The sequence below is a fragment of the Sceloporus undulatus genome, chromosome 1 (assembly GCF_019175285.1).
Source record: "Sceloporus undulatus isolate JIND9_A2432 ecotype Alabama chromosome 1, SceUnd_v1.1, whole genome shotgun sequence".
Lineage (NCBI taxonomy): Eukaryota > Metazoa > Chordata > Lepidosauria > Squamata > Phrynosomatidae > Sceloporus > Sceloporus undulatus.
Window position 1 is genome coordinate 233565115 of NC_056522.1, and position 15482 is coordinate 233580596.

A 15482-nucleotide genomic window follows, 5' to 3' on the forward strand; every position below is an offset into this window, starting at 1 on the left:
AGAATGGATTATTCGAGACATTAGAAGCTTGCAAAAGGTTATATAACCTGCTTAATATTTCATTTTTTGATACTGATTATTGTTGGTAGTAGTAAAATTTATTCGGTCATTGACCAATAGTCACAGAATTTAACTAACAACCACATAGTTACAGAAATTGCCGTAGAAATTGTGGGTTTCTGAACACAGTTTATAATGGGCCATGCACCCTTTGCAGTCATTTAAAATCATAATAAATCCTTGTCTTTCAATTAATTCAGGCAGATCTGGTGCTAATCACCATCTCTCCTAGAATTCCCCTAAGGCATCAGCTCACACCGATTAAATCGTTAGTTTTCCAGTACTCTTGGATTAATATTATGTCTTTAGTACATATTGGTTTTAAGACATAAAACATAAATAGCAATCTTGTTAGTGCGATGAGTTAGCCAAGGTCTGAATATTATGTTCCCCATCTTGGTTAACAATCATTTAGCTCAGGCAAATCCAAGGCCGAGCTTCAGAAACCTTCCGAATTCTTTTCCTGGGTGTTTCAATCTAGCAAATTAACAGACTTAAATCTATTATTTCCCATTTACCATTTGCGATCGGAGTTTGCATATAATTAACAAAACTTTGCTACCTTAATATCACTTCGGGTATCTTGACTGTTTAATAGATTGCTAATAAAAAGCATCAGAGTGGCCAGGGTATTTTCTCAAGAGGGGGCAATCAACTGGGGCGGGTTTCTTTTGTAGAACTGACCATATAAAACAACATGTTCGTAGTTTCAATTGCGCCCGTACCCATGGCAAAGACGGAATTTATAAGGCACTTTAAAACCTCCCTTCCAGTACTGCTGTAGGTAAAGCATTAAACCGGGCCAAGGAGAAAGCTCTCCTAATTAGAGAGTAATTTGGGACAGATACACTGCGGGTGATTTGTACCCGAATTTGTTTGGCTATAATATATTTAGGAAAGGCAGCGTCTCCAGCTGGCCTTCAATATCCAACAATCTTTGTTTGTGGTCAATTTTGCAGTATCTAGATTTAGGCTCAAAATAACATCTCTAGAGAAACCTAAAGTGCTCCAGTTTCTTATTTATTTCTATTTCCCAAGAGGATTTATATGAATCAGCCAGGACAAATTAATCAACCCTCCTGGATTTTATTCAGTTTGGCCAGTATGTGAGAATATTAAACCACATACTTGTCTCCAGCTTACTAACTCCCGCTTCCTTCTAATAACTGCATTGGTGCTGCCAAGTTACTTGAAATATTTTCCTTAGAAACTTGGATTGAATTTGTTCTAATGGGGGTAGGATCTTTATAGGGTCCTATTTGTACTCCAAAAAGTAATTGTGGTTTTACTTTAGCCAGAAAGAGTTTAATTGCAGCTGGAATAAACTGGCTCCCTAGTGAAGAAGAACCTTGGATGGTATTAGTCGACCCTTTGGGCATTTCGGGTGACATAGTCTAGGTGAGCTCTTCTGCTCCCTGTGGATTGAAACACAATTCCTAAGTATTTAAAAAGTTTGACCTGGTCAATGTTTGCTCTCCTAGCCTCCATTTTCTCATTTTTGGGTGTTTGGTAAAAGAAAGGATTTTGTTTTGGTGTAATTTATAGTTAGATTTTCTTCCATACAATAGTAGCTAAGGACTTTTAAAGCTCTTTTTAGACCAATTGGGGTCAAGGATAAGATCGCTGCCTCATCGGCATATAATACTATTAACGTGTCTGTTTGTATCTTGGGGGGTGGTAATAAGGTTTGTTCATAAATGGAATTAAAAAATTTATATAATAATTAAACAAATTGGTGCCAAACACACACCCTGTCTTATCCATTCTGGACTTGAACTTCTTTGGTACATGTCCTTGATGACTGCATCTAACCCTCAGGCGGTTATTTTCATGCAATTTAATAGCAGTAGAAGAAGCGTTTATCATCGTGCTGTTCATTAATTTATCCCACAGTCTGACTCTAGAAAACAGTGTCAAATGCCGATTTAAAGTCTATAAATGCTACGTACAGTGGTTGCCCTTTGCTAGAGTATTTCTCAACTAGATGTTGCAACACCAAGGCTGATCTATATTGACCTTCCAGCCCTAAACCCAGCCTGTTCTCCTTCAGGATCCCCTCTGTTTCCAGCCAGTCCATTAATTTATCTTGCAAATGTTTTGCATACAGTTTACTGATCTGGCTAGGAGACTAATAGGTCTAAAATTTGCAGGGTCATTTCTTTCCCTTTTTATATATTGGAACTATGGTTGCAAGACCCCAATCAGATGGAATTCTCCCTGATCTATCAAATAACCGTAAAAGAGTGGATAACAAGGAACCCACCAATTTAGATTGTTTTTAAGTAACTCACATGTAATAGGTCTGCACCGGGGCTTTTGCAGGTTTAAGTTGGCTTATCAAGCTTTTGATTTCTGAATGTGAAACTGGGGCCAGAGGGGCAGAGTGGTAGCTTCTAAACATTGTCCTATGTGTGATTCCTCAGTATTTCCATATAGCCTAGCAAAATGATCTTCCCATATGCTGGCTGGTATCTGAAACATGGATTTTGTACATTTTTAGGGAAGGATAGCGCAACCTCTTTCCAAAAGGGAGTTGATTATTGTGTTGATTCACAGTTTTACATGTGGGCCTTATTTGTTTCTCTCTTGAAACCTTTGTCTGGTTTTTCAGAAGAATTGATATGAATGAGGCTTTGTAGCATTTTCTTCAAGGTACACAGGAAGTGTAATGAATTTTCTCTGTAATATTATTCAGACAGTATTTTCTTATAAAAAGTATGAGCATAATACCATAACTGTTGAATGGCACCATAACTGTTCAGGTTAATGTTACCCATTTCTTACAGATTCGTTATGGAAATACTTTTCAAGTTTTCATAAGTGTACTGTATTGATGAACTGCATTTTGTCATCATTTAGTACATCTATTTTAGCTCTCTAGAAAGATATCTAATGTGGGTTTAAATAGTGTTCCTTCAGTGTTCTTGTCACTATATCTCTACAATGTGTCTTGTTGTTGAAATATTAATATGGAAAATGCTACTCCTCCCCCCCCCTTGGCTATAAAAATTTGCATGTACTTTGAAATTTATTAACTACAGTAGTCCCTCGGGTTACGAAATTAATTTGTTCCGCGGCTCCGTTCGTAACCCGAGTAATTTCGCAACCCGAAAAGGCTAGCGGCTAGCGCTGGAAAGCCGCTAGCCGCGCTTTGCGTTTGAATTTCGCGCCGAAAAAAAAAATTCGTAACCCGAAAAAAACATCGTAACCCGGAACGTTTTTTCCTATCTATTTTTTCGTATCCGGAAATTTCGTAACGCGATCAATTCGTATCCCGGGGTACCACTGTATATTAGTACTTGAAAAATGAAAATTTCCACATGTTCCCTGACCTAGTTTAACTACAGTAATAACAAGGTTTTAGGATGAAAAGATGCACTATACAGTATATCATTGGCCTGTTACAGACAGCCAAATAAAGCTGCTTCGAGTCACAGTGGAGGTATGGTGTTTCAATGCATGCATCCTAAGAGTCCAGAAGTCGCACCAAAGCCACGCTCCAGCCCTAAGGACTGGAACGTGGCTTTTGTCTTCTGGACTCTTAGGACGCATGCATCATTGAAACACCATACCTCCACTGTGACTCGAAGCAGCTTTATTTTGGCTGTCTGTAACAGGCTATTGTGAAGTATTTTATGAGTGTGTCTTTTGGAGTATCTTTTGCATCTCCCTCTAGAACACTGTTCAGTTTGGCTTCTATATTGGTAATACTGGTGCAGAGCTATCTTTATAACATTGATTTTAAAGCCTCAGTATTCAGTCCAATGGGGGAATTGGGGGAAATTGGCTGTTTTATTGTTGAGCTTAATGGTAACATGATACATCATTTGTTGAAAACTTAGATATAGTCCCATATGAGTAAATTGTCTGGAAGGCATGGAGTAGTGGGAAGGTAACATGGGACCTTTATGTGATCTGTACTAATTTAGTGTTCAGATATCCTCTAAATCACAATGCATCAGTTTTTAAGGATATGTTGTACTGGCTGAAGATTTAAGTTAACCTTTGAGATGAAGTTCATTGAAGGTATTTCTTTCACTGTCAGGCTGAAGGTTATGTGATCGGCAGCTGTATCAAACATATTCCAATTGCAGGACGAGATATAACTTACTTTATTCAGCAGTTGCTAAGAGAGCGAGAAGTAGGAATCCCTCCTGAACAATCATTGGAAACTGCTAAAGCAGTGAAGGTAATTTTAAAAAGTAAATGGATATTTTATTAATAATGTAAATAAATATATTACTAGATATCTTTTTTAATTTATTTTTTTGCCTTCAGCTGAAAATGTGTATAAGTTGGGTTAAACAAGAGCATTTTTATCGAAATTTAAACCTATTTAAATATTTAAGAAGTTGAACAAACAAAAAGGGGGGGGGAGCAACCTGATGTGGCTAAGGCAAGCCCAAATGTCCACCTATGACACCTCCCTATCCAAAGACATGGGTGACTATTTTGGACTGTCATTCTTGGAAAGCCAAATATGGAGGGCTTCCTCCCAAGCCCCATGATTTTATAAGAAAGAATAACCCCCTTATCAGCCCCAAGAGTCTTTCACAACACTCCTGGTCCTTCACAACACCTGGGTCCTTCACAACACCCCTGGTCCTGTGCCCAATGGAGTGCCTGCTTTCTACCACAGACAAGGAACAAGTGTCTGCTTAGTCCTGTTCTCACACTAGGCTGGCCAGAGCGGCTCTTATCCCCCTTTTGAAGATTTCCCAGCAATATCAAATTGCCTTCATCTGATAATTGGATCCCATTAGGTCTGTAGAGCTCAGTCTGTTGGAAAATAATGTCCAGATGAAAGAGAATATGCCCCAAACCTCTACCCAGTGCATTGTCTGTGGGAAAGGTCAAGCTGTCTAGTCTCCCTAACCCTATCCAACTTGGTGGGGAAGAATAGCCAACCAAATAACATCCCAGGCCATGTGTCCATGGTAACTTGAAAATTAAGCAAACCCTGACAAAGCAGTATTTTGCCCTACAGCAGTCCTAAATTGATTCCGCCAAGGTGGATGAGCACCATATCAGAGGGAGGCTATGCTCCCCATAAAACAGTGAGAGCAAACCACCCCAGCTTACCATGCAAGTCAACTGAGGCAAGTCTTGCCCGAACCAAGCTGCTCTGGGATCGTGCTATGGCCGCAGATCAGGTGCAGTGTCTCAGTGAAAAATATATGGAAACTAAAGAAAAAACACATTAGATGAAGCACTTTCATACCTGTAAGGAATGTGCATATCTCTGGAACACAGCTGACCTCCTCCACCCAATGTGTTGAATGCCTTGTGGGCACATGCCCATTACAGTGGTGGTTGAAGCTTGCCACTATACGAAAGGAGTGTGCCAAAAGTGACATCTTTCAAACCCAAACTATGCAAGGCCTTGGAAGTAATTGACCAAAACTGATGATTTATTTATTTATTTATGGTATTTATACCCCACCCTTCAGCCCTAAAGGCTATCAGAGTGGCTTTTTTGTGAGGAGGTGAGTGGGATCAACATGGCAAAAGAGTATCCCCCCCCCTGTACTTGGATGTATGCTTGCAGTATGCACACAGGGCATAATGATGGGTCCAAACAGCGTCCCAGTACCACTTCCTGTTCCTTATCTCTCTCATCAGTTTTGGAGGCCTGAATCCTGATGGTAGCTCATCAGCTTGTCAAGGTGAAAGTGCTAAAAGGCAGAGAATGGGTGGACCTATTTCTTTTGGAAGCTACAGCCAGTCCACTAACGTGAAGAGTCCTGTTAAAGTGGCCTCATGAAACAGTGCCACCTCATAAGAACTAGAACAAAAAGTGGCCACTGGCTCTTAAGAATCTCTGGTGATAAAGGCACTCTCTTGTCTCCCACTTTGCAGCACTCCCTTGTCCATCCTTCCAAAGCCTTTCATACCCTGAAACCATCCATCCTGTCTTGAGCCTTAGCTGCAAAACCTACAGCTGACAGTTTATTATGGATTGTAGAGCAAGACTCCCCCCCCCTCTCAAATGAATGCAGAAGCAGAGAACATAATCAACATGGAATAGACTATGCTGGTGCAAGTCGCACTGCTGACCTAAACCTCTCAAACTTTGTTTATACCTATTCTGAGTACTAGGGCTAATGAGAGAGCTATGGCATGGATAACCTCACCCTTCCAAGATTCACAGGCCCACAAGCATTTCAACTGGTCAAACATCTACCTCCGGGGCCAGTTTTCTGAAGCGGTCCCTGAAGCTGTTGGTGGGAAAGAGCATCAGCTATCTCATTATTCATGCCAGCAACATGAAGGGCTGTAAACAGCACATTGAACTTTAAGCACTGCAAAACAAAATCCCTAACCAAAACCATAAACCTGTCCGACATTAAGGACATCTGATTGACCCCTGAACTACCACCATGCTATTGCACCAGAACTGAATAGAGACGTTAGCAAACTCTTCAGCCCAAATCTGGACAGCTACTACCAAGAGATAGCCTTCCATTGGAATGCAAAACCATTGATAGCCTTCCGTTGGAATGCAAAACCAAAATTAAACTGAAGTTTGGGCTTTAGAGCTGATTTGCTGTCTCTGCTGTCCTGTGAAATAACCTGACTTTTAATTTAGTAATACTTTATCTGGTTCCTATTTTTATATTGTTCTCATTTGATTTTTAGATAGATTTGTATTATTTTTAGTTGTGAAATTTATTATCAGACACCTTGGGCATGTTTTATGGAAAGACAGGGGAAATAAATATATAAAATAATATTGCAGTGTTTACTTCATGTTAACAAATTGCTAGATATCTCCCAATTTCTTTTCTCTTTAGGGAAAAACACTGTAGTGCTAAAAAGGCTCTTTCTTGATTCTGCATAATGAAAAGGCATAATTACTTTTCTTGAGGTTCTTTGTGCATTTTTTCCAAGAGCAAACCTGTTATTATTGACAGATTTTAAATTCTTGAAGTATATGATTGTACAGTGTTACTATGGCAACAGTAGGTTTGAGCATGTGGTTTCCACATCTCTGGTTGAAAAAAATCCTGAAACATTTCAGGACACTAGAATTTTTCTCTGGTGGTGCATAAAAATGAGTCTGTGCTAGCACCTACTGCTAATTATATAAACATAGCTTGTCCAGGCTCAACAATATTGAGGCATTTTCATTTCTACCTTTCTTGAACTCTTACTTTCAAAGAAGTTTTTATTCCTGTTGCATTTACAATGAAATATAAAATTTTAAGAAATTTTGAGTGTCTTTTGTAACTGTTGGCTATGCTTAATTTACAGGAACGCTTTAGTTATGTGTGCCCTGATTTAGTAAAAGAATTTAACAAGTATGATGCAGATGGTACCAAGTGGATTAAACAATATACTGGAATCAATGCAATCTCAAAGAAAGAATTTACTATCGATGTTGGGTATGAGAGATTCTTGGGACCAGAGATCTTCTTTCATCCTGAGGTAAATTGTTGCAGATTATACAGAGAAACTGGAAGCTTAATTCTGTGCATAGTTTCTCACTGTGTTGGGTCAGGCTTACTCCCCATTTAGTATGATGTAAAACAAAATCTTTCAGAGTGTAAGACACATGAGCTTGTGATTTTGATTTTAAACTTTGATGCTGGAATTGAGTGTCAGCATCTTTATAATTAAAAATTATAAAATTATAATTAAAAAGAATTATTATTCCTTCTTATTTTCTTCCTCTCTTTGCAGATGTGGGCAAAATTTGATAGGATTGCTAATTCTTAAGGCATCCCCCTGCCCAAATAATACTGAAAGGAGAACAGTGAGAAAATCTGCATAGCATGCTTTCTGTAAAGGTTTCTGGTTTAACGTTTCAAATTAGGTATTACCTACTTGGTTTTGTTGTGAGCTATGGGAAGGAAATGTTTCTCTCTCCCATTTTTTCCCATACTGAACTGAACTGCTTGATTCAGTTCTCAGCATCTGAAATGTGTGGGTGGTTTCTGAATTGTTCAGGACAATAATGCTAGCAGCAGGCAGAGTGGGAAAGGGAAGTAATTTAGATGGTTTGGATCCTCCTCAATCCCTGTTTTCTACGGCTATACTGAGTGTTCTGTGAGAGGCGTCTGCTTGTACAAAATACTTCTTGTATTCCGGCCACATGCCCTGTCATCTATTCCCCAAGCCTCTGAAGTCAGTTTGGAAGTATAACCCATTCAGAAGGGAGTGGGAATGTGCTCCACTGGCAGATGCCATTTGAATGGATGTGCTTGGTTTTTGTTGTTGCTGTTGTGTGCCTTCAGGTCATTTCCAATTTACAGTGACCCTATCATGGACTATTCTTGGCAAGATTTGTTCAGAACTGCTTTGTCTTTTCCTTTTTCTTCCTTTGAGGCAGAGAGACTGCAGTTTGTCCCAGGTTACCCAGTGAGTTTCCATGGCTGAGCAGGGACTTGAATTCTGGTCACCAGACTTATACTTTAGTGATCAAACCACTACACCATGCTGGCTCTAGCTTGATTTTTACCCTTTCAATTTTTTTATTAAGGATATTTTTATTGTTTTATATTTTATTCTAGCATACTAGCCATGCTACATATCAGAAGAGCACAATCTGTGGCTCTTGGGCTGCTTGTAATCGTTGGCTGTTCTTTGTTAAATCCCCATAGCCAGTGGTACCCCATTTACCATTATCAAGCTGATAACCTGGGCTGTGGGGTGCAGGGAGCTGGCAGTATTCCAAGATTACTATTCACCTACCATTTGTAGCGAAAGGTAAAAAACAAGCTCAATGGAAAAAGGATGGGAATACAATAAAGGGGGATGTAGTATATGTGTATACTCTCCCAAAATATGTGATGAAAAGTTTTACAGTCCTGATAGTAATTATGCTTTACAGAAGATCATAAACAGACAGTTGACACCTGAACACAATTTAAGATTGTAAACCAAATTTCTCTGTGGGAAAGACCACAGGGGGTTATGAGGAAGAGATAAGGGTGAAAAGATGAATCTTCAGAATAAATACTAATTTTCAGTTAAAATGATTTTAGAGTTCACATTTCTATTAAGTTGAATTAGTATTCCTTTTTGTGTGGTATTTCTCATGCAGTTCTTAGATAAATTTCTTGTACCAGTTAAACCTCATAGATTTTGAATTTTGTTTGTTTGTTTGTTGTTGTTTTTTAGAATTTGGGAATAATTTACACTTGCCCCTATAGATCAACATAAATGTGGATGCTACAATTAGATGAGGGTCTCTGCATGTTTAAACATCTTATAGGAAAATTAGATGAATTCCATCTGTTTTGTACTGACAACCACTTTTGTTTTTAGTTTGCTAATCCAGATTTCACACAGCCTATCTCAGAAGTAGTAGACGAAGTTATTCAGAACTGTCCCATTGATGTTAGACGTCCACTATATAAGGTTAGTACTGTTAGAGAAATTGTGTATAAACTACTCTATAGAGTTGTTTTAAGGTAGGTTTGCTTGTCTGTACAGACACTGATATATTTCATAGAATGGAGAAATAAAGTTTTAAAAATTTCCTTTTAAAAATCCTTCTTGAGTAGGAAAAAATACAGTGCAAGCCTGCTATAAATACTGGTCCTGATCTGGAGTTTTCACAGGAGAGAGGGAAACAGACCAAGCCTATTTCTGAAATGTTCTGTATGAGCCTATTCTGAGGGAAGGAACATAAGTGGACATAAATTTATATCTCTAGGCCTTTCTGCAGGTCTACTGGAGACTGTGGAAGTGGATGTGTCACTTTGATGTGGAACTCTTTCCTCCCTGTTGGTGCAAAGGCACCTCTGCTCCATCTTATTCTGTAGCACAATTTTAAACTTTGGTGTTTTTTGTACATTGCTTTCGCTCAGAATAAACTCATTAAATAATTTTACGGGTTGGTGGAAATACTAAATGTTATTAATTTGTGGGCTAGATTTTCTTTCTTGAGCTTCTTAAATTCTTAAAAAGCATTTTGATTGTTCATGTCCACTTCAAATGGTCCAAAGAGTATATTTTAAAAATTAGGGATGCTTGGGCATGCTAGTAGCTATGAATCAAAAATTGTAGCTGCTAGCATGCCCATGCATCCCTAATTTTTAAAATACACTATTTAGACCATTTGAAGTGGACACAAACAATCAAATTGCTTTTCCCCAACCTCTTTGTCACTTTATTTCAGTTGTCTTCAGTTCTCCTTCAGAAACTGGTAATCTGATCTTCCATGTTTAAATAATTTAACATTGTGCAACTCATTTCAGAATATTGTTCTTTCTGGAGGCTCGACAATGTTCAGGGACTTTGGTCGTCGTTTGCAACGAGACCTCAAAAGGACTGTTGATGCTAGACTGAAGCTCAGTGAGGAACTGAGTGGTGGAAGACTGAAGGTTTGTTTCTCTTATAATACGTTTTACTTGTGTGAATGGGCCATGTGCCTTGGTTTATAGAGCTATTTGCAGTGGAATCCATTGATGAAGTTTAGTATTTATTGACTCATAGAAAGCATGAATCTACTTTTCTTTTCCATTCTGGTGAAAGTTTCTTTTATATAGTACAGAGAGTATTCCTCCTCCTCTTTGGATTCTTGAAATCAACAGCAGGGTTGAGGCAGAAGTATCCTTTCCTGGTAATGTAGAGGCAAGATATATTTGAGTAATGGGGACTTGCTGCTTAGAAACCATTGGTGCTGGTAATTGTCCATTTGGTCCACAGTACTCTGTACTCCTTTTTATCTTTCAGCTGTTCTTTCCATTTCATTTTTAACAGACACTTTGGTCTTATGTTTTCTTAGTCTCAACAAGCTATGTGAACTTACAAGCTGTCCTTAACCTCTGTAGTTTAGAACAGTGCTACTTTTCACCTGTTGAGAAAGCTATGTAGACCCAAGTGAGAAGAGGCTTAAATTATATAATAACTACCTTTTCTAAGTAACTTGAACGGCTTCCTCATTCACTCTTCTTTTTCCTTCAACAAAGGAACATAACAGGAACAATGCAAGGACAATGGCCCTGTCTTCTTCCTTCTTTTTTTGTTTTTTCTGTTGATGCAAACAGTAACCACAAATAGACTATCTCATCCATGACTAGCTCTCATTCTGAAAGGTCCTGATAATGAATGAAGTACAGTGTGCCCTTTTTTTATGTGGGGGATCCGTTCCAGACCCCCCCCCCCACGTAAAAAAAACCCTGTATGCTCGAGCCCCATTTAAAATAATGGAGCTCGTGCATGGGGTGGCGGCGTGGCGATGGTGCATGGGTGTGCGCCCCATTTCTCTTAATGGGACGCGCCACCCTGCATGCTTCCGTGGGTTCTCTCATGGCTTTCAGCATATGCTAAAAGCCGCGTATGGTGCGTCCGCACATGACACGGGTGCACTGTACTTCAGGTGAAGTCCGATGAAGACTTCCAGTGTCACTGCTCTTCATGAGCACTTCTTCCATAGTACTTTGCCCATAGTGAAGACATCTCAGAATAAGGCTTAGAGTGTACAAGATACTTTCTGGCCATGGTACATAACATAGCAACAGGAAAACATTCAAGAGTACTCCATTGTCTTGCTGTTCAGGGGCCCTTCCATAGAATGAGATTGGGGGCCAGCTACACCCCTCCCCCCAAGAGAGTGACACTGCCCATTTGCCACAGCAGGAATGTACTTAATGTGGTCACCATCAAGATGTGCATAACTGAGAACAAGACAAGGATCAGCCATTTCATGATGGGCAGATATTGACACCACAGAGCAAACATAGGCCCTGTACAGACAGGCCCTTTGCGGGGCGCCCATGACGTGCTAGGGTTGCTCGGGGGTGGGCCGTGCACACGCCCCGCAACCCTAGCACGTCATGGGCATGCCGCAGCTGTGCGGAACCATTTAGATGGTGCTTGCAGTGAGGACATGTGAGCAGCACAGCATCCAAACGGGGCTGAGCTGCTGGCACGTCATTGCGCCGTCACTGGTGTTTTGGCGTGGTGCAAGTACGCCACGAAAGGGAGCTGCTTCCGTGCGCTCCTTTCTTGCTGCGCAGCAGCATTGCACAGTTTGGTTGCTGCAGCGCTACTGCGGAGCTAGGAGAGGCACCTCCCTGGCACCTCTTTTTGGCGCTCTGTTTTGCGCCATAGTCATTTGTGGTAACAGGTGGCCCACTGAGTTGTGTAAAGAGTGGGGGATCTTTCTGCTTACTGCTGCTCTTCTACTTTCTGAGGTAAAGTCATCCAGTTTCATTGACGGCCAATTCTGGCAACATTGACACTCAAAGCAAATAACTTCATACCTTTTATTTTCATTTAGAATTAAGTATTGTGCAAAAGTTATTTGATAAATGTATGAAGAGTGACTTATTCTCTCAAATGTGTTTGCAATTCTTATTTTTAAGCAACATTATTAAAACTGATCACAGATGATTTTTTAGATTTGTCACAATAAATGGATAACAAGGATAATTTGCTAGTTTGCTAACTAAGATGTTTTGTGAGGCAGTAAGGATTTATTTCTGGCCTGCTTGTAAAATCTTGGAAACTTTTCTTGTTTAAAATGTTATTTTTATTATCACAGATTTCATTTTTCTGTGAGTGACTACTGGCTTTAGTTGGGCACAGTCTTTTGCTGTTACTTCAACTACTGTATGCTGTGCTGTGCTCTGAGTCACAGTGAATGTTAAAAATAGAGAGGGCTATGAAAAATCTAGGGAGTCTGAGGAGTTTTATTACAGCATTAAAAAGATGGAGTCAGTAATGTAGAGATTAATTATTGTTAGGTTACTTCTGTATCTTTTACTTTGGACTTCACTGTGTTTTTTGTGAGAAGGGACTATTAACTCTTGTATTAACAAACAGAAGTATTTAAAAGTATGAATATAGGAAGTTGCTTTTTATCAAGTCAGACTATTTCATGTATCCACCTCAGTATCACCTACTTTCACTGGCCACAATGTTTCAAGTTTCAGGTAAAGGTCACTCTCATTACTTGCTACTTGATACTGTTTAGATAGAGATGAAGATCCTGGTAGAAATATGGGACCTTTTCTGTACAAAACATGTGTTTTGCTGTGCTGAAAGTGCATATATAAATCATTTTCTCCAGTGAATTTACTCAACGTTTAGCATTTATGAAAGTAGGAATAAAAATTGATACTTAGTTTTTGACTTCAGTAACAAATCTTGTTCCTCTTTATTCATGGTAATAGTACTTTTTTTCATTGTGACTAAGCACATCTTCCTGTTGTTCTATCTTTCTTTTTTAAAGGCACACATTTTGGTGTGATAGTTTAAAGTGACTAAACCTGATCTTTATTGGAAACAATTTACAAGTGTCTGTCTGTATTAAGACATTTTTGGCATATTTTATATTTTTAAGCAATTCTTTATGCTTAATTCTTGAGACGTTGTAGGGCTTAAATCATGGATTTACATAATTAATGCATACATATTATATATTAGTAATCTGTAATAAGGTGTAATATATTAATAGTAATATGATGTCCACACATACTATCTTAAATAATATTTCTGTAATGGGCAGAACTAATAACTTTTCACTGATTTTGTTTTCCATTGTAGCCTAAGCCTATTGATGTACAAGTTATAACACACCATATGCAAAGATACGCTGTCTGGTTTGGAGGATCCATGTTGGCTTCCACAGTAAGTTGATGAAAAAAAGAGGAAATTTGAATAGAGCTCTTTTAAAAACAAACACAAACTATTATTATTATTTTTTCACCTTTCACTCATAATGCATCTTCTCACAAGTTTTTTTTTTAGATCATTAGGGATTACTCCCTGCAACAAGGCCATAAGATTGCAGCCCAACCTTTTATAGGAGCCAGAATTAGGACTTGGGCAGTCCTAATTAGAGAGAAAAATACAATATTGTGTTGAGAATGCAGCCACATTTATCTTCCTGCCCTCCCTCTCCATATGCACTGTAGGTTCCATCAGTCAGTTGGAGGTATGCAGAGTGCTGAAATCACATTTCTATCATGAGTAAGACACAACTTGAAGCCATCCTTAATGCTAGGTTAGAAAGTGTCCTTCATATTTTCCTGCTTGTTGTGAGACTTTCCATAGGTGGAATCTAGGAGTCTAAACACATAGAAAAATAACTTTTTCACCTACTGCTCATCTGTTGTATAAAATATTTCAAATATTTATCATTTTTATGGGCAAAACTGTCGTCTCTTATGTAATAATAGCACAAGCACAAAGCCAAGACTGAATTACTTAAATCAGCTAATTGCCTATTTCTCCACTATGTTACAGGTTTATCAAAGTAAAGAAACAAAAATATTTCAATGTCTCATTTCCTCCCTTTTCTTTTTTCTTTTCCAGCCTGAGTTCTACCAAGTATGCCACACCAAAAAAGATTATGAAGAAATTGGTCCTAGCATCTGTCGTCACAACCCAGTTTTTGGAGTTATGTCTTAAATCGTGGAAGAATCAGATCTGGCGAGGCAGGGAGATGGTCTTTCTCAATACTTGTTTGTCTGGATGACTGGTATTAAGATAACAAAATGTGACTTGAAAATAAGAAGAAAAAAGACCAAACACAATTAAACAGGAATATTTTAATAAGTGTCTCAACATGCAGATGTAGTGGGAAGCCAAAATGATTCAAAGTGTTTTTTTTTCTTTTGATTGAATATTTGAACCTGTGCGTAAACAAAACAAAAGAAGTGGGTTTTTGTTCTTTATGTGCCCTGATATTTTGTACATTAATGGAATATCCAAGATTTGATGGGATTTGATGGTGTGTAGATAGTCAGCTCTATAATTCTTCAGTTGTACTCTGATGTGTACAATGCGAGAGCTTGTTTATATTTCATACTTTTTTATACATTGAGAAAAATATCAGTGAATTAAAGGAATGTAATATTTGACAAGAAAAATACCAGTGACCAATCTGAGGTAAATTAAAAACAATTATGCCCACATGAAGATTAATCATGTGACACTCTAGTAATTTCAATTATGACCAATCTTAAACTTGGGTTCCACACACAGTGCAACTTGGCAAGTGCTTTGGAACTAAGGAGCTAGTATCTTGGATTAACTGATGCCTGCTAGTGCTTTCTGATTACTCGGTGCATTTTCATTCTATTTCTTGCTTTGGAAAAAAAAAAGTAAAGACAAGACTGTTGGACCAGTATTGCAGTTCTGTAGTGTCATTTCTAATTAAAAACAAATACTCCAATTATCAAAACGGGTGTATTCCACCATTCCAATAAAGGCACAAAAATTCTTTTTCATGTTTGTGTGGGGCCTTTCAGTCTTGTTGATCCTTGATCATTTGTGAAGATTTTTCCAATCTGCAATGGCAGTAATTGATAACATCTGAGACATAAGAAGGATGTACATGTTTTAACATAAATTTGTAAGTGGTGGCTGTGTGATTTTGGTTACCCATTCAAGTACAGTTTTAGAAACATAATTTCCAATCAATGCACTTTTCCATTATATATTTTGTTAAGAAAAACTATCAC

At 38.5% G+C, this 15482-nt stretch overlaps 1 protein-coding gene across 2 annotated transcripts in view; it reads left to right on the plus strand.

The window, feature by feature from the left end:
- The window catches only part of ACTR3 (actin related protein 3), a 72845-nt gene extending 57597 nt beyond the window's left edge, over positions 1 to 15248 (plus strand). For both annotated transcript variants that reach the window (XM_042464356.1, XM_042464348.1), the window contains 6 exons: positions 4106 to 4249; positions 7315 to 7488; positions 9331 to 9423; positions 10266 to 10391; positions 13561 to 13644; positions 14332 to 15248. In XM_042464356.1, coding sequence (XP_042320290.1) covers positions 4106 to 4249; positions 7315 to 7488; positions 9331 to 9423; positions 10266 to 10391; positions 13561 to 13644; positions 14332 to 14427 — 717 coding nt within the window. In that variant the 3' untranslated portion in view covers positions 14428 to 15248. The remainder of the gene's footprint in view (positions 1 to 4105; positions 4250 to 7314; positions 7489 to 9330; positions 9424 to 10265; positions 10392 to 13560; positions 13645 to 14331) is intronic.
- Positions 15249 to 15482: the final 234 nt, after the last annotated feature.